The 21,759-nt window shown below is 40.9% G+C and overlaps 1 protein-coding gene across 1 annotated transcript in view; it reads left to right on the top strand.

Annotated features, from left to right (window-relative positions):
- Nucleotides 1-21,759, top strand: part of cachd1 (cache domain containing 1) — a 104,220-nt gene that overhangs the window by 78,598 nt on the left and 3,863 nt on the right. The window contains exons 11-26 of the mRNA XM_080888028.1: nt 1,263-1,386; nt 1,478-1,595; nt 3,537-3,705; nt 3,798-3,940; nt 4,713-4,894; nt 5,720-5,830; nt 6,818-6,940; nt 7,552-7,651; nt 7,758-7,874; nt 8,330-8,490; nt 8,776-8,862; nt 11,090-11,206; nt 14,330-14,481; nt 15,008-15,169; nt 15,852-15,929; nt 17,097-17,198. Coding sequence (XP_080744154.1) covers nt 1,263-1,386; nt 1,478-1,595; nt 3,537-3,705; nt 3,798-3,940; nt 4,713-4,894; nt 5,720-5,830; nt 6,818-6,940; nt 7,552-7,651; nt 7,758-7,874; nt 8,330-8,490; nt 8,776-8,862; nt 11,090-11,206; nt 14,330-14,481; nt 15,008-15,169; nt 15,852-15,929; nt 17,097-17,198 — 2,046 coding nt within the window. The remainder of the gene's footprint in view (nt 1-1,262; nt 1,387-1,477; nt 1,596-3,536; nt 3,706-3,797; nt 3,941-4,712; nt 4,895-5,719; nt 5,831-6,817; nt 6,941-7,551; nt 7,652-7,757; nt 7,875-8,329; nt 8,491-8,775; nt 8,863-11,089; nt 11,207-14,329; nt 14,482-15,007; nt 15,170-15,851; nt 15,930-17,096; nt 17,199-21,759) is intronic.

The following is a 21,759-nucleotide window of genomic DNA, read 5'->3' on the forward strand; positions in this document are numbered from 1 at the left end:
AAAGTACTGTTTGCCACTAGGGCAATTTTCAAGGCTAGATGCTGTAATTTTGCACAAGGGAAATTTAAGATGTTGGTAAAGGCTGTGCTTCAAGTTTTAAAGTGTGACAAGTAACTAAAGACGTCTCCTTCTCCTAACCAGCAGAAATGATCCTTTCCTAACTTTAAAGTCTTGGATTGTTCCTCTATTAAGCCTCAGAGGAGGTGGCCTTACTATAGTTTACTTGATATCATAATTTATTTATTCAGAGTGTATTTACTTTATAAATGGAAACAAGTTTCCAGATTCACCTGGAATCCCAAACTGTAGCATTTTTACTGGTTTATAAATATCAGGGGCACAGGCGAGGACTTCAGTCTTCCTGGCATTTAATAGCCTTTTATAAATCATGTTTCCCTCATGCATTGACAGCTAAATACCAGTGTTAATGTTGACAGCAAACTTTTGACTAAAATGTCATTTAGTTTAGTCATAATTTAGACATCAAAATTCTTTTAATTCTAGTTGAGGTTTGACGTGTTTTTACCTGTGAAAGTTGTACCACACGGTTTGCAAAGCATCTTATTTTCCTTGACATCAAATGCAAAATGTGTCCATATGTGGACTTTTCTCTTTCTCTCAAGCGTTCACATTTTGTCACATTTTCATGAGAAACTGGGAGCATGGGAGTGTCCCCTTCACCCAGTCCGTTTGTCAGCATCTGATTAAATTATGTGCGTCTGACCTTGCTGCAGAAAGAGATAACTTCTGATTGGATCGCATCCAGACCTGTCCTGCCTCTTTACACAGCTTAATTAATTCTGATTGGATCTCGTCGCTCCAGAACATTTTCATCTAGATTTTATTCCTTGAAGACCGTGTCAGTCCATTGCGTCATCGTTTTTGTGCTCGTGCATGAGTTTTTATTTAGCTGTCGTCTTGTTTTCATCAGGAGAAAATTGGTTGTTGACGACATCTGTGATAAAAATTATTAGTCAAGGAAATTAACATAGCTACTTCCAGGAAGGCCGCATCTTTAGAATCAACCCTGGTTTGATCCCTGCTGTAAAGTCTAAGCATCCATTGTTTTGTGAAATGGAAAGAAAATCTAGGCTATGATTTGCACATTAATTTGGCAAAAAGTATGACTTAACGCTGAGTAATAACAGTATCGTTACTAACGCTGCAGTATTTATTTCTAATTATATATTCAGATCCTGCTTTACTGTGTTGGTCTGTGCTTTTGTGTAATGTAACTGCAAACTGGTTGTTTAATTTCTCAGGCTACACCCTCATGCACCCCTCTCTGACACGGCCCTACCTGATGACAGAGCCTCCTCTGCACACAGATATTATCCATTATGAGAACATCCCAGGGTTCCCTGCCGTCCGGCAGAACATCCTCAGGTAAGAAAGGACAATTGCATGAATTTAAAAACAAAACAAAGCCATGGGTGGATAGATATGCACTATACTATGTGGCTTTTTGTTTTTGCAGTCTCCCTTTGGGCAGTCAGATCATTGAAGTGCCCCTTAACTCCTCTCTGTCCTGGCACACCAACCGTCTCAGGGATAACAGCAAGGATGCGTACAATGTCAGCTATGCCTGGAAACTGGTAGGTTCCCCAAAGGATAAGGTAAAAAAACGCTAAACAAATGCCCCCTGGTCACTGGTGACATTTAGTTTCCACAATAAACTTCAGCTCACTCTTTTACATCTGCAACCACACACCCAAAAAAAGACGTGTTTATGTTTAAATGCTATTTCATCCAAATATAGAAGAAGTCTTGTTATTTTTCAGACCCTTTCATTTTACTCTCTGTGTATATTCGAACCTTGCCAGAGGGGAAAGAAATATGTAAATGAAACATTGAACAAGAGGATAGTACTTTCAGAGCAATGGCAGTAGGACAGAGTGAGTGTAGGCAAAATGATTGTGCCTCCCAAAAGGGAAGCTTACACAGTCAGTCAGTGCTCTGGGCCAATGAGCCATTATTATGGTTGGTGCACTGAAGATTTCATTTACTTTCTCCCCATCTCTCCCGTTGCGGTCCAAAGCTCTTTATCATTCTCATTGTGTTAAAGCAGCATAGAAATTATGCTCCCAGCCTATATGTCTTCACCAAACCTCCACCGGCCCCACCTTAAACGAGCTCGTCTGAATGAAACCAAGAGCTCTCAGAAACTGTTTAGATTAGATTAGATTAGATTAGATAGAACTTTATTAATCCCTCGGGTGGGTTCCTCTGGGAAATTCGTTTGTCCCCTCGGATCCACGTTTCCCACAAGGCCCTTAAGTGTCATGTTAAAAGAACAGATGGGGAACTGCACAGCAATAATATCATGCCTCACGCGAGTCTTTTTGCTTTTTGACATGTCAATTTGTTTATTATTATTTTTTTGGCAGGAGCAGAAATATCACACTTAATTTTAGACATTTCACTTTAGGCTTTTTAAAAAGGTTTTGACATTTATTTATTTTTCTTCAGGCATTAGAGCTCCAACACGTCACCTTTGCCATGAGTTTGGCAGCAGTCTCCATTTTTTTCTAAACGAGCTTTCCAGAGGCAGAAAAAAGGAAAACAGAAAATATTTTTTTAATATATTTATTTTTGTCTCTTCCCTCCAAACAATCTGTTTTTTGCTGTGCAAATAATATGTCCACGAGGGCCCCTTTTTGGATTGTATCATTATTCATGTTTGCTCTAATTTGAATCATAAATCTCCTGGGTGGTTCTGAAAACTGTCTACTGTACATTTGAGTGTGCTGCATCATTTATTTGGGAGGGAGGGGAGGGGATCATGAGAGCAGGCTTAGCCTTGTGTGGGATTCCTTTAGAGCCGGTTGCTAAAGCGGGCGCATTTGTTTGTGTGCTGCCCATAAATCTCTGGCAGTGGCAACTGATGGGAAACACAGAAAACAGAGCTGGTATATATGGGTGCTGTCAGAATCTCAACCACTGCTAGACTTCAGTCTATTAAAGATGTGACACCATATTCCCTTTGGTCAGCTCACGAGGCCGCAAAAGACGAGCGTCGGATATTATGTCCGATTCGAGAAAGTGCAGTGAGTACATCCTTCTCTCTGCAGTCTGTGGCATTGTTTGGAGCTTGGAGCATCAAATACTCCGGATTTTCCTTTCAGCCCCATGAAAAACAACAGTGAATGGATCATCTTAAGTGCAATCAGGCATTCATTTTTTTGCCCACTCTTACCAACACATTAGCGAGCACTTGTTGCACAGTTTAACAAAAATAAGCACTTCCAGTTAGTATTAATTTTGATTAAAGGCTGACAGTAGTAGCAGACACATTTCCTATTTACTCCTATTTATTTAGTACTTATTAAAACTACATTGCTTTAAACTTCATATTTGGGAACAATGACAATTTAATTCTTGGGCGGGATGAAGAAGCTTAGGACTGAAAGCCAGAGAAAGCTTAGGGAAGTTTGAAAATATGATTTTAAAAGAATTATTTGGAATACTGTTGCCTTAATCTGTTTTTTTTTTTAATTTAAAGTTAAGCTCCCTTCTCTCCTTGGCTTGTTCTCTAGGTTCAGGACACGTCGTTCATCCTGTGCATTGTGTACATTCAGCCCGAGATTCCAGTGAAGCAGCTGAAAAACCTGAACACAGCTCCCAGCTCCAAGCTGCTCTATCATCGTTTGGACCTGTTGGGTCAGCCCAGCTCCTGTCTGCACTTTAAACAGCTTGCCACCGTTGGTAGGAAGAGCACAGAGCTGGACTAATGTGATAATTCAAGTAAAAACACTGATTATCATCTCTGATTGTCCCTCTTTCTGTTTCTTTCTCAGAGTCCCCAACTGTGATGTTGGCAGCTGGTAGTTTTTCTTCACCCTATGAGCATCTCAGTCAGCCAGAAACAAAGCGTATGGTGGAGCACTACACTGCCTACCTGAGTGATAACACCAGGCTCATAGCCAACCCAGGCCTCAAGGTACCTGAGGACAAAAAGCCTGAGAACACACAGACAGTTCATACTGAAGGACGGACTGAATGTCATTTACCGCTGTGTCTGTGAAGGTTCTCAGTCGGTCATTTACTGTTACAAACAGCCAGCCTTGCAGTCGAGTGACACGCATTCACAAAGTGCCATACCTGCCAGTACGCACACTCTTAAACATATTGTCAGGCTTCTTACACTGGGACTATAACTAAAACATGTAAATCGATGTGCTGCATCTTTAAAACAGGGGACAAAACTCCCGCATGGATTTTGGCATTCTGTGTGCATTCCTGTCCTGGGGGGAGTTTGAGTTTGAACTCCCAGGCCCCAGTCCCAACGCTGATTCCCAGGCTAGTCTTAAAGACCCCCTCCAGTGACCTCATCACCCCTTTCAAACTTAGAAGCTTGTCTGAAAGTGGGATGTGATTTTTCAGGGCTTCAGGCCTAATCAAGTTGCATTAATCACTAAATGGTGGTTTTCTAAGCTTTGTTCTGGCCTTGTGACCACTATTCTAACACTCCTGAGCAGAGATGGGATGAATATTTTCAGGTTTAGGCACATCATAGGAGGGTGCCTTTAAAATTAGCTGTAGTTCTGTTTTCCTTATGGGCTGACTGAAATCCAAATTGCCAAGAGTTTTTATTCACTTTGCATTCAAGACGAACCCAAATGAAATTTTCACCAGTCCAGCACTTTTTCCTCCTCTCCTTGCCTGCCCCTCACTGTCCATCTCTCTCTTCCTTTATACTTTCCTCTCTATAGTCCTCTGTCAGGAACGAGGTTATGGCAACTAGTCATGTTACGGATGAGTGGATGACACTAATGGAAATGAGTAGCCTCAACTGCTACATTGTGCGCCGTTACATAGCAACGCCCAGTGGGGTGCTCCGGATTTACCCAGGATCTCTGATGGACAAAGCCTTCGACCCAACCCGCAGACAATGGTGAGGGTTACTTTGGAGGGTGTGAAGAGGAGGAGAAAAGAGCTGAAGGCATGTGTGTGCATGTGTTTTTAGGGAGCAGAAAGGAAGTATGAGATAGAAGTGTGTGTGTGTGTGTGTGTGTGTGTGTGTGTGTGTGTGTGTGTGTGTGTGTGTGTGTGTGTGTGTGTGTCAGATAATGTTTTCCAATATTAATAAGCCTAGTACGTTTACAAAATGTAGAATTTTAGGGTATTTTTTCATTATTGAAACATTAAAGTAAGATCTATGAAAAAAAAGGTCAAGTGTTTTCTTTTCCCCAAATCAGGCCATTTATGTATCAGACTGTACATAAAAGATGGACATTCCCTGTGTTGATGTCCTTGTTTTTTGTTTTTTTTGTTTGGATTTTCTTTTTGAAGTCTTGAGTATTGTCTTTTCGTGTCTTAACCTTTTTTGTTTTTTATTCAGTTAGTTTGGACATTGAAAGATTAGGTTTTGCTATTAGAAAGGTGCATTTCCTGTCAACAGTGATGTTAATTGGTTCTCCATTAGTGAAAAACAGGCCTAAAACAAAATGTACTTGCTTGCATCTGACTGAGAGACCAAAGAGACTGCAAATGTCTCTCCCAGCTCCCAGATGATGTAAGTTTAGGGATTCTGAAGCTATTTGAATCTCACAATCACTGCAGCAGATCTTGTGTTGATGACTTTTCCCCTTAGAACCCATAAGAACAGTGTTTCCTGTAGCATTTCCTTCAGTGGCCACAGTTGAGTTGAGTTATCGTTGGGAACTGCAAAAGAATCACTTCATGTTGTATCCCAATGACTGTGTGCTGTTTTGCGTAGGTACCAGCATGCTGTGGCTAACCCTGGCCTCATCACCTTCACGGGGCCGTACCTGGATGTGGGCGGGGCCGGATACGTTGTCACAATCAGCCACACCATCCATGCCTCCAGGTGGGAGCACTGGTTATGTTTGGGGTTTTTTTGTTTGTTTGTTTGTTTTTTTTCAGGGGTGTGGGTGGGTAGGGGGTTAAACGCAGAATGTGTTATATTTTACTGCACCAGAGCAAAAGTCAAGTAAAAATTGCCAGCTCTTTTTATTAGATATTGGAGAGCAGACTCACTGTTGGTATGAGTCAGAACAATCATTGTGGGCAGCTAGGCTCTCGGCCCAGAAGTCAGCTTAGCCAGACTGCACTATCTCTGAAGGCAGGAAGTAATCTGAGGGAAACTTAAGGAGCCCATTGACCATTCTGTGCTATAGGGTTGTTTTCCAAGCGAGATGACATCCTGTAACCAAATGGTCTGGGCTTAGTCACAATTGTCTTCAAGTGTCTTTTCTTTCAGAGTGCCCTCAGCCAAGTCAGCATAGTGCAACCAACTTCCGGTGGTACAAAAAAAGGAAAAGCCAAATAATATATCGAGTGTTCCACCATTTCCTTTGGCCAGTTATCACAGAACTGACTGCAGAATATTTTGTAGAATCAGGCCTAGGCTTAGAGACTTCAAAGGGCTGCAGCGGTGGTTGAACTCAAAGTATTTGTTTCGAGTTCAGTGAGCTTCAAATGCAAATCACCGCGATAGCCACAGTGCCGCTTGCAGCAGTAAAAGAGCTGTTTACCACAGTCCGTGCAAGTGTTTAGCATACACAAACATTCCTCGTCAGTGTGTGCGAGATAAGGCCGGATTAGTGCTGTTGTACTCTCGCCTCAGTAAGCATAATATACAGTCTACAGTAAACACTGATTTCAGGAGATCAAGCAGTGCGTTATGTTTTTTTCTTGTTTTGTGTGTTTAAAAGGTCTATAGAAAAGTAGGGATCCTTAGTAGGAAGCCAAGTATCCTGAAGACGGACTTTTTCCAGATTTTGTTTTCCCTTTCCACAGAATTTCAAACCCCACTAAATGCCTTTTTTCTCTGTGTATTTTTGTCTATTCGTAGCTCTCAAATGGCACCTGGCTACGCTGTTGCAGTGATGGGTATAGACTTCACCCTTCGCTACTTCTACAAGGTCCTCCTGGACCTGGTGCCCATCTGCAACCAGGACAAAGGCAATAAGATCAGGTAAAAAGAGGATGGATTGTGCGGCTCCCTTCTTTTCTCTTCTCTATGCAAGTTTTTCCTTTCTCTTTTCAGTGTCAGTTTCTGTGTGAGGGAGCTAAATTTCTGTTCGGCTGAGCAAGAATTAAACTCGCCGGCTGTGCGTGAAGAATAAAGAAAGCCAGAGGAAGACATAAGCTGATTATCACAACATTCCTGCTGGAGTTGTAGTGTTGCTCCTGCCTCTGTTCTACATACTTTCCCCAGCTTTTATGTCTGTTCTTTTCTTCATCTATCTTCTTCCACACCTGCCTCCCCCACCAACCCTCACTTCTTCGTTCTGTCTTTCTCCACTTTCTCTTGCTTCTTCTGTCATGCTCACTCTGTTGGTGTTTATGGGTCATAAAAAACAGGATCAGCCCCTGGAACCAAGAGGGCATGATTTGGAAAAACACAAGGGACAGTGGGGAGAAGAACAGAGCTGTGTTATATAGACTAGGAATACAATATAGAAATAGCAATTAAATGTTCTGAATGAAAACCTCAGTAATGGCAATGTTCTGACGAAGTACCGACTAAATTGATGAATTCATTAAGTTGATCCTGACTGCCAGTTTTATTCATTTTTATTTTAGGTGCTTCATAATGGAGGACAGAGGGTACCTGGTTGCTCACCCGACTCTCATTGACCCCAAAGGTCATGCCCCAGCAGAGCAACAGCACATCACACACAAGGTAAATGCACAAACACAAGTTAACATGGAAATAGGAATGGATAGAAACCTTTAGGAGTATGATATTGTCATAATTCTAATGAAATCTATTTTCTTTCCTTTGGTAGGAGCCACTGGTGGCCAATGACATCCTAAACCACCCCAACTTTGTCAAGAAAAACCTCTGCAACAGCTTCAGTGACCGCACAGTCCAGCGCTTCTACAAATTCAACACCAGCATTGTGGTGAGTCGCATAAAAATGTAGCATAACTAGAAGTATGAATGTGTACTTTCATAGCATTCATACTGTAGTAGCAAAAACAGACACACTCCTCTGGGCCCCGCATAGCAATATGGAAAAATCTTGTAGTGTAACACTGCCATCTCGTGGTCATACGTGCTGTTGCAAACTTCTGTTTGCTATTTGTGACTCTGTTGAGTCTGTGTGTGGTTGGAAATGAAACAGTCTCTGTCTTCATCTTGCCCATCCTTACATGGGTAAAAAGCACTTTGAGGCTGGTGTTAGAAACTTCTGCAGCTCTTTCTGTTTCAAAGTTTCTGTTTAGTGTGTGCAGTTTTGAAGTTTCTCTCACCTTTTTTTTTTTTTTTTTAAAGAAGATTAAAAAGCATATTGATTTTCCATGGATTTGTGTAGCGATGTAGAGGTTAGAGTGACCTCTCCAACTCTTTCTCCTTTAGGGGGACCTCACCAACCTGGTCCATGGTAGCCATTGTTCTAAATACCGCCTTACCAGAATCCCCGGCACCAACGCCTTTGCCGGCATTGTGAACGAGACGTGCGACTCCTTGGCGTTCTGTGCCTGCAGCACGGTAGACCGGCTGTGTCTCAACTGCCACAGGTCAGTACCGAATTCTCTTTACCGTTTAGCTCTCTGACACATTAATGCTTTGTTAACATAAAGTAATGGTTGAAAAATAAGAATGGGTCTGATTTTGCACGAATCCAACACCCAGAGTTTGATAGTTTGATGCAGCAGTGATGCTGCAGCTTGCACAGGTTCAGGAGTCACACAGTGACTTTTTCAGTCAAGGAATTTGCTTAAAGATTAAGCAAACATTAAGTCTGAATCAAACTGTGAATACAAGTTTCTCACTGATCTGCTGTTTAACTGTTTGCTGTTCAGAATGGAGCAGAATGAGTGCGAGTGTCCCTGTGAGTGCCCTCTGGAGGTCAATGAGTGTACAGGCAACCTCACCAATGCTGAGAACAGGTGGGTACATTGTCTAAAGCACATACACTTTACCCCTTCTGCCTTCAGAACTGCTCATGCCACTACACAACAAGGTTCTGGAAATATTCTGGAAATCTGGAAATATTTTTCAGACATTTTGGTCCATTTGGACATGATGGTATCACATGGTTGATGCAGAATCGTGAATCCCTCGTGCGGCCATATCTGAAAGGGTTTGGAAAGATTGAAATCTTGTGACTGGGAAGCCATTTGTGTACAATAAACTCACTGTCATGTTCAACATGATTTGAGCTTTGTGACATGTTGTGTTGACCTGCTAGAAGTAGCCATTAGACGACTGGTACACTGTAGTCATGTCTGTGAAGCTTCTCAGTCATCCAGGTTATCGTAGTTTCCAAGTTTTCCAAGATCCTTAGACTGTAGTCATAAAGCGATTTGGTCAGCAACAATATTCAGATAGGGTGTGGAGGATGGATCAAGCATAAATGTCGCAGCAGAAATGGAGACTCCTCAGACCACCAAAGATTTTTCCAACCTTCTGTTGCCCAATCTTGGTGATCATGTGTGAATTGCATCCCCAGCTTCCTGTTCCTAGCTGACAGGAGCTGCACTCAGTGTGGTCTTTTGCTGCTGTAGCCCAACTCAGAGATGCTCTTCTGCATACCTCGGTTGTAACAAGTCCTTATTTGAGTAAACTGTTCCATTCCTACAAGCTTGAAGAAGTCTTCTGGCCATTTTCCTCTGACCTCAACAAGACTTTTTCTCCCAGAGAACTGCCACTCGCTGGATATTCTCTTTATTTCGGATCATCTCTGTAAACAGAGAGATGGTAGATTAGCCTGTCTGGGACCAACAACCATGTTGCATTCAAAGTCATTTAAACCACCTTTCTTCTCCATCCTGATGCTCAGTTTGACCATCATCGTGACCATGACTACATGGCTAAATCCACTGAATTGCTGTCACATGACTGGCAGATTAGATAGTTGTGTTATACTGCAGTTCAATGGATCTACGTAATGAAGCAGCCGGCGAGTTTGCATTACTGCAGGTATATCATACATCTGCGATAATACTGTCCCAAGTTATAATCACCGAAGATGAGCTACAAATGACAGCAGAAAGAAATTACAGCTGACCTCAGCGCTTACAGAATCTGAAAATAATGTCATAGAAAACAGTCAATGGTTTACACAAGATGCCTTTATATGACCGTATTAGGAAAACATGCTTGGCTTGCATACTGAACTACCCAGTGACTGCAGAGCAGTGAGATACCCACCAGAGAGCGCATTAGTCATTCTAGAGGGAGCTATGCCACACTATTTGCAAGGTAGTTGAGAAAATCCTCCCACATCTTATCAGGATTAAGTTCAGTCACTCTTGAGGCCGAACTTGTTTTTTTTTTTATTGGTTCTTAACTTTCAGATGATGCCTCTTTTGTTCTTCTTCTTGGTCAAATAGTGATGCAGCTTGGTGTAAGACATAGCCCTCAGTTCCCTTTATGCCAGAAGTGCTTCAAAACGGTCTTTAAAAGCCCAGATGAAAATCACACTGCTTTGATCTTAGATTTAAAGGAATGGGACAAAAGGGTTCTTGACTGTAAAATTCATTTCTCCAGCCTTCCTGCTTGCATGTGGTGTTTTAAAGGCAACCTGCTTTCTTCATTTCTAAGTTAAGAGTTCCTGTCATATTTCCCTCAACGTGTTTTGCAGACGTGCGCGCGTGACGCTTCAAACTTTTTGAAAGCTTCCCGTGCAAATGTTTGTGGGTGTTTCTCACTTTTATATCTCTTGCTTTCCTGCTGCATCACTCTGTCTGTTCCAGGTCTTTTCCTTTACTGTTTGAGCCATTCTGCATCCAATCCATCATTCACAGTGCCTCTCACATTTCTCTCCCTTATTACACTCACCTCCTTTCATCAGCCATCAGCAGTCTTTGACAGCATGTCAATGTTTAAAATGCCAATTTCTCCTTTATTTCAGGAAGACGTGCAATTAAATTTTTTTCACTGTCAGTTTTTTCCCCTCTGTATTTGTCTGGCAGCATCGACGTGTCTCTTTAGAGCTGATTGACATGGTGAAGACATTTCTTTGTGTGCTCGTGCTTTGATTTTTATTTTTTTATGATCTTTTTTTCCCCAGTTTAATCATATTTAATGGTAGGATTCGGGTTGTCTAGTTAATGTAATTGATTTGTGTTTTGACCAAGAAAATGTGTCTTTTTTTTGGTGTATTTTTCTTAGGAATCCCAGCTGTGAGGTGCATCAAGAGCCTGTCAGTCTGAATGTGATTGATCCCAGCCTGCACGACACACTGCCCCAGTGTATCAACACCCGCTGTAGCCAGAGATACACCAGCAGGTGCGTACACCAACTTTGCACATTTGGTACACTTTGACAGGTGTAACAGCACAGTGATAGAGAGCTGATGAATAAATAAAGAGCATTTTAAAATGACATGCTTTTATAATATCACTAATATGCTTATTAATTGTGGTCAAATGTTACTAAAATGAATAAACCAAACATAGACAACATAGAAAAACACACACAAGGGTGACCAAAGTGCTGAACAATAGAAATATAAGAGACACAATAAGAATAATAAATACGATAAAAATAATAAACATAGCAAAAACAATAAAATATAAGTAAATACAAGTCAGTTAACCACTGAATCCAAAGCCAGCGAATAAAAATGCATTTTCAATCTGGATTTAAAAACTGATAGGTTTGTAGTGTAAACCTATTCGCTGAAACGTTAAGGACAATTTGCTACACAGCAAAACAAGACACGAGTAGGCAAAGTTCTTCATGTTTCTCGTGCACGGGAGAGAACCAGACAAACGCCGTTCCTTCGCTTGACCCCAGTCGCTCTCGTCCGCTCCCCCATAACACTGCTCTTTTATTGAGGTTACATGAATATACATAGGTTCATTAACATATGACGTCTACATACAAACAAAGAGTACCTTGCCTGTGTGTGTGTGTGTGTGTGTGTGTGTGTCTTCCCTAAACCTGCTGGTCTGGAAGTCCAGCAGTTCATCTAAACAAAAGGCACTTAGACTAAAACAGATATAGATACGTTTATCCTACCATAAAACAATAAGAGAAGGTACGACCTCTCCCATGCTCCCAGAGTGTGGGTCTTAATGCCAGAGCACTGTGGAATGCACACAACGTCTCTGCAGACTATTAAGGATCACACATCCTATCACTACACAATCGATTATACACCTCTAAGCATATATGGTTAAATATTTCTAAGCATAAATGACAATAAACAATACAAAACCTGACAAAAACCAGCACTGATGTCGATTGCCTAATGTGAAGACCGGAGCTGACCGGAGTGAACGAGTGGGGACATAGGGCTTCAGAAAATCAGACAAATATGCAGGTGCCAGACCATTTAAGGATTTAAAAACCAATAAAAGAACTTTAAAATGAATCCTAAATTCAATTGGAAGCCAGTGCAGGGAGGCCAGGACCGGAGTAGTGTGCTCAAATTTCCTTCTACCAGATAAAAACCGTGCTGCAGCATTCTGTACTAGTTGCAGGCGTGTCAGAGTGCCCATTCCAACCCCTATTAAAAGGTAGTTGCAATAATCCAAGCGTGAGGTTATAAAAGCGTGGATAACAGTCTCCAAATCACGCCTTGAAAGAAACGGCTTAACCTTCGACAGACGCCTGAGTTGATCAAATGATGATTTCACCACCCCATTCACGTGGCCCTCAAAAATAAGTGCAGTCGATTTTTAACCCAAGATTGGTAATCGAGCTCTTCAGGTGAGGGGTCAGAGCAGCAAGGTCAACATCAGGGATATCAGAGGAACGATTCGGGCCAAACAGAATTGCTTCCGTTTTACGTTCATTAAAATTGTAAAAGTTTAGAGCCATCCATGACTTAACATCGCTAAGGCAATCAAGCAGGAGTCTAATTGGGGAGCTATCAGAACAACTGAAAGGAAAATAAAAACCATGGTAATAGTGGACATTAGGTTGCAATTTATAGTGCTCAAAAAATTAAAGGAACACTTTTAATAAGAGTTCAGCGTAAAGTCAGTTAAACTTTTAAGTAGCAGAGGGGTTAATAAGTTCCAGTTGTTTTGGTGTTGATACAATAGACAAAAGATTCACTAGAGTGGCAACAAGAGACAACCCCCAAAAGAAGGAATGGTTTTACAGGTGGAAACCTCCTGACTTGGACAGGGAGTTACTCCAGGAGAGCTGGACAGGGAGGTGGAAGACCTTTAACCCTGTGGAAGGCCCTGTGCTCACTGCCCAGCACTGTGGAGCCAGATTGGTGTTTGTCATAGAAAACATGAATTGGCAGGTCCACCACTGGCAACTTGTGAAGAAGAAAAACTGCAGCGAACGTTGTGATGCTTGTAACATCGTTCAGCATGACTAGTTTGGTGGTGGGTCAGTGATGGTCTGAGGAGGCATATCCATGGAGGGACGCACAGACCTCTACAGGCTAGACAATGACACCCTGACTGCCATTAGGTATCAGAATGAAACCCTAGATTGTCAGACCCTGCACCGGTGTAATTGGTTACATTGTCAGGCATGAATACCAGCACATAAGGGTCAGGCGAACCACAGAGTATCATTTTGAGTTGCTGCGGTATCATTTTAGCAAAATGGCCCAGCTTGCTGCATAATTTTCTTCCCCCCAGTAAGATCTGATGTTTTGTTTTTTTTGTTTTGTTTTTGTTTTTAAGTGTTCCTTAAATTGTGAGCAGTTTATGTGTAATTATTTGTAATGACACTTTATGTCGTCATCTGTTTTGGAGCATTATGGAAAAACTGCAGTAGTAACGGGTATTGCACCTGGTTTTTACATGATTAAATGACTTTCCAGATAACAGATGAAATTAATAAATTGTAACTTTTGTTTTTATTTCACTTGGAAACAACCGGAAGAATGCTTTTGAGGGCTGTCATATAGTAATTGTTTATTTTGCCTTTCGAGAAATCTTATTTTGAAGGTAGTAACCAGTTTGATTCTTTTGTTTTTTTGCGTTGTATAATACGGTCTAATCAACCTACTATCAGGTTATTAGGTAATAATAGTTATATATATAAAAAAAATACATTATTGCACCAAAATAACCTTATTACAACTGAAGCACTGAGTTTTACCATATCGATTACTCTACTATTGCTGAACAGTTTTGCTTCATTGCTACTGAAGTATCTTTCGTCAGTATTACTTTTTCTTTTTATCTCGCACTACACTATTGCAAAAAAATTTCAGCCTTATCATGAATCTGATTAATGCTTTTTATGAATCGCAGTCAGACAAGTACCGACTGTACTTTCAGCTGCTCCCTTATTCACAAGGGCTTGCAGAATCAGGTAGCCTAATGTGTATATTACTTTATTACCTCATTATTGTCAGTCCCTGTTATTTCCATGTTATTGCCAAACTGTAATATAATGTATCAACTGCTTGATATCTACGTTCTGCATCCTCAGTGACTGTTTCGGTGTGCTGGACTGCGAGTGGTGCATGGTGGACAGTGATGGGAAGACTCACCTCGACAAGCCTTACTGTGCCCTGCAGAAGGAGTGTTTCGGCGGCATTGTTGGTGCCAAAAGTCCCTATGCAGATGGCTTGGGGCTTATGGGTGAGTTCTTTACCCAAAGAAATTGAGATTTTTTTTCCAATTTATTATATATGTCCTCTTTGGACCCTTGGCTTCATCAACATATTTATTAAATGTTTTAGAGTTGTAGATTGAGCCCACCATTATGAACCATTATGAGGCCTTTTTATTGAATACTCTGTAGGGCACCTTCATAGTGATGAAAAAAGCAACAGCACAAGAAGTCAAAGTTAAATCATTTCTTTCAGGTCCTTAAGACAACAGTTTTATTTAGATTTATATTTTTCCCTGAAACTTTTCCGTTGCCTGGTAATTTTCTTTGGAAAGAGAATTGGCCGTCTTCCTGCAGTTGAAGGCTTTTTCAGTGGTACTTCACACTGACGAGAGAATAGAAGCGAGGGAGAAAATGTACCAGCATCTCAGCAGGAGTGAGGATCTGAGCCCGAGCTGTTTGATACTGGCTTGTTGTATTGTCTCTACTTGAGCCATCTGAAATCCTTTGTGACTTCTTTAAAAGAAAACCTTCTGTCTGTTCTCTCTTCTGCAGATGAGGAGGTAGCCTCTTTGAACATGATCAAGAGCGCCCCTGTGGGTCCAGTGGCTGGGGGCATTATGGGATGCATTATGGTGCTGGTGCTGGCTGTGTATGCATACAGACACCAGATTCACAGGCGCTCGCACCAGCACATGTCTCCGCTAGCTGCGCAGGGTAGGACTAATGCATAAATTCCCATATTTGTTTTGTCACACACCTTTTGTGAAGCTGTGGAGAATCTCAGAGCTGTGAAAGTGCATCTGGTTGGCCTGTATTTGTAACACTGGAAAAAAAAGTTACAAGAACTACAATGTTTGTTATGTTTATTTTAGTTTAAATGATGTCATTTCTTTAAAAAAAAAAAAAAAAGAACAGACAAAAACACAGCCTTAAAGGAATGTGATTAACAAGCGCTACAGCAACTGGCGAGTGCCGCTGGAGCTAAACAGCTGACATTAGCATCAGCACAGCAGCAGCTGCTGCTTCTGTATGATTTGTGTAATTACACAGAAATATTGACAAAAACATCAAACAAGATTACAACCTCATTAAAGCTCCTCAGTCCAAGTCACTTTCAGTCTGGAAGTTTGGTAAACAACCTGGAATAGTGGAGAGTGTGGCTACATTATCACGGGGTATTAGTCTGAGCATTTGGCTCATAGATTCAGAGTTACTCAGCTTTGTGTACTTAGGTGTCAGTGCTTTCACCAAACCACATATACATGGCAATTTAAGCTGCAGCTTTTGGGGGTGCAGCCTAATGCCTACTGAATATCTACAGTTCCCACATGCACACACATTCATGTGTTTGTTTTCATCATTCTTACTCTTCTTCTTTTTCTCCACGTCGCTTCAGAAATGTCGGTGAGAATGTCCAACCTTGATAATGAAAGAGATGAGAGGGATGAAGACAGTCACGAGGACAGAGGAATCAGTGAGTGTTGTCTGATGTCGTACTGATCTACGCTATATTGCCAAAAGTATTCACTCATCCATCCAAATCATCTAATAGAGGTGTTCCAGTCACTTCCATGGCCACAGGTGTATAAAATTAAGCACCTAGGCACACAGACTGCTTCTACAAACATTAGTGAAAGAATGGGTTGCTCTCAGCAGTTCAGTGAATTCCAGTGTGCCACTGATAGGATGCCACATGTTTGATAAATCCAGTCCTCACTAGTAAATATTCCACAGTCAGCTGTTAGTGGTATTATAACACAGCGGAAGCAGCTGGGAACAACAGCCACAGTCAGCCACAAAATGGTGGAATCACAGAGCCTCAGATGCTAAGGTGCATAGTGCACAGAGGTCACCAACCTTCTGCAAAGTCTGGTACTACAGACCTCCAAACTTCATGTGATTAGCTCAAGGTTAGTTCATAGAGAGCTTCATTGAATGGACTTCCATGATGGAGCTGCATCCAAGCTTCACATCACCAAGCATAATGCAAAGTGTCAGATGAAATGGTATAAAGCACGCCACCACAGGACTGCCAGAGGATTTGTTCTCTGGAGTGACAAATCACTCTTCTTCGTCTGGTGTGGGATTATTATCTAGTGAAAAGAACTCTTAATGCTTCAACATGCCAACACATTTTGGATAATTTCATGCTCCCAACTCTGCTCCCAATATGGAGATGGCCCACATGACTGTGCACCAGTGCACAAAGCAAGGTCCATAAAGACATGGATGAGCGGGTTTGGTGTGGAAGAACTTGACTGGCCTGCACAGAGTCCTGATCTTAACCCAACAGAACACCTTTGGGTTGAATTTAAAGGGAGACTCTGAGCCAGGCCTTCTCGTCTGTCTTTCTGACCTCACAAATGGGCTTCTGGAAGAATAGTCAAAATTCTCAGAAAGATTCCTAAACCTTGTAAAAAGCCTTCCCAGAAGAGTTGAAGCTGTTAAGGGTGGGCCATCATCATATTAAACCCAATGAATTAGGGATGGGAGGTTCACATGCATGTGAAAGCAGATGAGCAAATACTTTTTGCTACATAGTGTATTGTATCATGAACATTTTGTACATTTATGTAGAACCTTACTTTTTGACAGCACAGGTGCACATCTTCTTGACCCATTTGCTCTCTTTTATTTTCAGTCAGCAATACTCGATTCATAGCTGCAGTGATCGAGAGACACACTCACACTCCCGAGCGGAGACGGAGGTACTGGGGGCGGTCCGGGACAGAGAGTGACCATGGTAAGAGAACCATTTGGGCACGCAGAAACCTGGATATTTACGATGAAGCTGTGTGCAGCTGTGACAGCGCTGTATGTCAGTGCTGATGGAAAGCGGAACTGAGTCAGTCATACCTGAAATGTCAGCAATGCTGTGTCAAAACAAAACCACTGATTTAACTATTTCGAGAGTTCCTGATTCTTATTGATAGTTGCAGTTTCAAGAAGGTTGGCGCAAAAAAGCCTAAATCGATCCCAGTCAAGTCATTATGGTGGCTGAGGAAGCCTGTAATGAGTGGGTGTTGATAATTTAAGTAATAGTTGCCTTAATTCTGTGTAAGTCTTGTATAACAACTCAGCCTAAATGAATGTTGTTTACGGAAAATGAATCATCCACTGGTTACAAAAGTGGACCATACTGTACTTTATAAAGTGTTACTCACATGAGTTTGCCTCCAGCAAAGATTATATTTATATTGCTATAGATGTACATTTTGAATATTGCTATAACATATAAATATTCATTTGCATGAATTGTCCAGGAAGTGAAGGGCAGACTGCATGCAAGCTCTGCTTCAGAGTAATCTGCCACTAAAGCTGCTTCTCCTTTGTGCTTAAAGGAGGAGGTTAGAGTTTAAGGGAACGATCAGGAGGTTTGCTGAACATAATCGTCTAGGAGAAAGACCCCCAGGGTCACAGAGGATCACAGTATCTCTGCTGACTTGGAAAAAGCTCAAGAGTTTGAAGATGTTGGATAAATATTGCCCATTAAAAGTCTGTCACAGTGGCCTGGGCTAAAAGCAGCGACGCAACATGAAATCAAGTTTGTACTTTATTGAATATAAAACCTTAAAATGATTCATTTAACTACATGGTGTCATAACAGATCTGCAGTTAGCTCTCAGTTCCTGCGCTTTGGAGCATCTCCTGGCTTGTTCTTTTTGTTATATCACAGTTCTGAACCGTGTTTTCTCTTATCTTTAGCTCTGGAAGAGCTGCTCATGTTCACTGTTAACGTTTGTAGAACTCGCAAGTCTGACGCTCAATGTGGATGGACAGTTTCACCCACATGGGCACTTACCACCTACATGTAGCATCACTCCACTTCCTGGCAGTGAGTGTCTCGGTTAGATGTTGCATAACTGATGATGCCAGAGAGAAGAGGGATGAATATGAAGAGAGGAGAGTGGGCTAAAATGTAACAGAACGAGCTTGTCTGCTGTGTGCTGCATACAGTATTGATTGTAGGAACAGTGGAATGTGGTTCTTTTTCTCTACTTCCACCTCTCTTTCGTGCAGTTTTTCAAGGATTAGATGTATTTATTTGATACAACATTTGATTATCATACTCTTGCCGTAAAGATTAGAGTGTAATGCAATGATGTAAACTGGCTAATACCACAAGCAGTCTTAATATTTTGTGCAGCTGAAGATGGGGAGGGTTTGTAAAATGAAACATGGAGAACAAGTGGGGAGATGGGGAGATGCAAAAATGATGAAATAAGTAAAAAGCAAGGGCAAGAGGACAGGAAGAGAGAGGAAGATGAGTAAGAAATAATGGAAAGAGTGGGTGTTAGTCCATTAGCGAATATAACTTTACACATACACAAGCATTATTAGCTTCAAAGTTGCTGCTTGTCTCTCATCAGTCAAAGGTTCCTTCCCACCATTATTCAGTCACTCAGACTTGCACACAAGCCTATATACAGATCACCAAAAACAGACCATTAAATCTGCTGAATGACGCACAAACTCTGTTTGCTGTGTGGTCCGCTTTAAGGATAAGCTTCCAGGCAACAGTTCAAACCAGCCATTAAGGAACGTGTGCTGCATATAGCCATATAATCTCCAAGTTTAATCCACACACCTGGCAATTTTCAGTCTGTTTGTACTTCAAACATTTGAATGCTATGTAACCCAACAAACCTTTAGAACTAGAATAGGAATGTTTAACCTTTAAGAAAAGACAGAATGGCAGTGGCCCCATCCTGTATTAGGTATCGCGTATATAATTGTCGGCTGTTTACATTGATATTTATGTATAATCTACCTATAAATTATAAGACAAAAAAGCTTAATTACTAATGAATTACGACTAAATATGATTTTGAACAGTGTTTAAAAGTACATGTTTACCTGGTCACTGAAAGAGGGAAGGGCATGAGTTTTAAAATGTTGGTACAGGTCAGACACTTCACTTAACATTACTATTAATAATAATAATAATAGAGCATTTTAAGTAAGGATTAAACTATTAAAAAGTATTGTTTTGTAATAGTTTGAAATTTTGAATTTGCTTTCTAGCTAAGATCTAAAATTTAACTTTTGATTATATAGCTAGCAGCTAGTAGCTTAGCTTAAGTTAGCTAATCACTGCATACAGAAGTCTGGCACCAAACTCCCCATAAGACAAATCTGATTTTATTTTTGCAACTAGCTTTATAAGAAGCAGTGACCAAAAAAGGACAGCCATAATGGATTTTTTATTTTTATTTTTTATAAACTTTGGACGACACGAAGGCTAGTTGCTTTACTCTATATTGACGCTAAGCTAATTGGTTATTAGAGCTTTATTCTTAACATCCATATGAGAGTGGTATCAATGTGTTTGTCTAATTCTCACCAAGAAAGCAAACAGGTTTGCCAAGTTTTTCACCTGTTTAAAGTTGTTAGAGGAAAAATTGCAGTTCTATCTTCAAGGCATAATAACATGGTAGTTTAGCTCGGCCTCCCTTCATCTCATGACATTAAGTAGGATTTGATATCCTCTACCTGGTGCAGCTGTAAATGGTCAGCAGTGCACAGTTGGTGGTAGATTTACCTGAAGCACTGGGTTATTGCTTTTGGGAAAACTGGGAAAAATTGTGACAAAGTTGGCACCTTCCATGTCTGGAACTTCTTTGTCTGTTGTCTTAGGCCAGCTAATCTTTGGAGGATCAGGAAAAGAACAGTATAAATAAACTTACATACAAGTCATTCCCTTACCTGAACCAGTTGTTGGTTATTGTTAAGAGGAAGATGAGAAACATCACCTTAATGCCACACTGGATTGATGCTGAAATTTGTTTTAAAGAAGATATAATAATTATAATAGTAATGATAACAGGTGTTATTTCAGGATATCTGGTTTTCATGAGCTATAATCCAAAATCATTAAACAAAAGACAGCTTGAAATATTTCACTTTATTTGTAATGATAATGATGTAATGATAAGAAGATATGAACGTTTACATTAAATTATGAAAAAAACTTTTTAAAACTGCATTAGTAGAGTTCTAACATGACTGGTTTATTGTTTTGAGTGAAGGGCTTTTTAGCATCAGTAGGTTACCATTACTGTTGTGAGCAGCAGTAATTGTAGGCTTGGACCTGGGCTTTGGTATAGCAAATATTAAGCTGGATTGCTGCTGGAAAATATGAACCCAGCAGCCCTGCAAAACTGATCGCTCTCTGATGGTTTAGATGTTCAAGTGTCAGATGTTTTTCAGATAGAAAATGGTTATTCTGACATAAATTTAACGCAGGGCCAGACCCGTAAACACACATACTTCTAACCCCACTGCCTGCAGCCCGCGTGCCACAGATGCGTTCGCGTGTCTCTGGAGGTTTAATGTTTCATCATCCAAAATGACAGTGATTTTTCTATAAATATAATCATAGAGGCTCTCAGGCTTACAGGGTTATTTACTCAAACAGTAATAACAGATTGGTGTTCCACAGAGCAGCACGGCTGGTGTCTTTTCAGAAGCTGAAAAAGATGGAGATAAAGGACTAAGGAATGTGGATTTATTTTCACATAGACTCTAAAAAAGCATTTTTAGTCACACACTGTGTTTTTAGATGCTTTTTTATGGGCTTCAGGGTGGTGAAATCCACTTAGTGCAGATCCCATTTATAATCTAACGTTTCCATTTAGGTGAAAAATCAGAAATAATTACTAAAGAGAATTTATTTTATAGAAATTGCCCAAAGTAGAAGCTTTGCTGGGCAGGATGCAAATAATTGCAGTCCACAATCTGTGAGAATCATTACACATTGACCTAACAACCAAAAGGTCCCAGGGAGGAGACGCAAATCATCTTTGGGGCAACTGGTCTAAACAATCTGCCCAATCAAACATGAAGAGCTGCCTGCTGTGACGACCCTTTATGAATAAACCCAAAGCTACAGTATATGGTAGCTTAAAGCAGTCAACAAGTGACCTCTGGAGTCGGTGCATTTCGGCCTGTCATGTACTTCTCATATGGTTTCTCAGTGACTGCACTTCCCTGTTACTAAGTTCAGTTAGCATTGTGCACCAGGAGCCATGTCGGCCCATTTTTCTGCCTCCTCGGGCTAAACGTGTGTGCGAGATGTGTAAGAATGAGATCATAAATATGCATGTTTTTTTTTTAATTGTTATTATTTCAAACTGAGCTGAAAACATAAGGAGTTAAAAAAAAAGCCCCTGGGGAATGTTTACTTGTTAATGTGCCATCAAATGCCACCAAATAGTGCCGTCAAATAGCTTGTACTGCACTCAGAAACATTATGAGCTGCCGTGTGCTCACGGGAACGTTTCTGTGCTGAATATTCACGATCG

This window comes from Rhamphochromis sp. 'chilingali' (genome assembly GCF_963969265.1).
Source record: "Rhamphochromis sp. 'chilingali' genome assembly, chromosome: 7".
Taxonomy (NCBI): Eukaryota; Metazoa; Chordata; class Actinopteri; order Cichliformes; family Cichlidae; genus Rhamphochromis; species Rhamphochromis sp. 'chilingali'.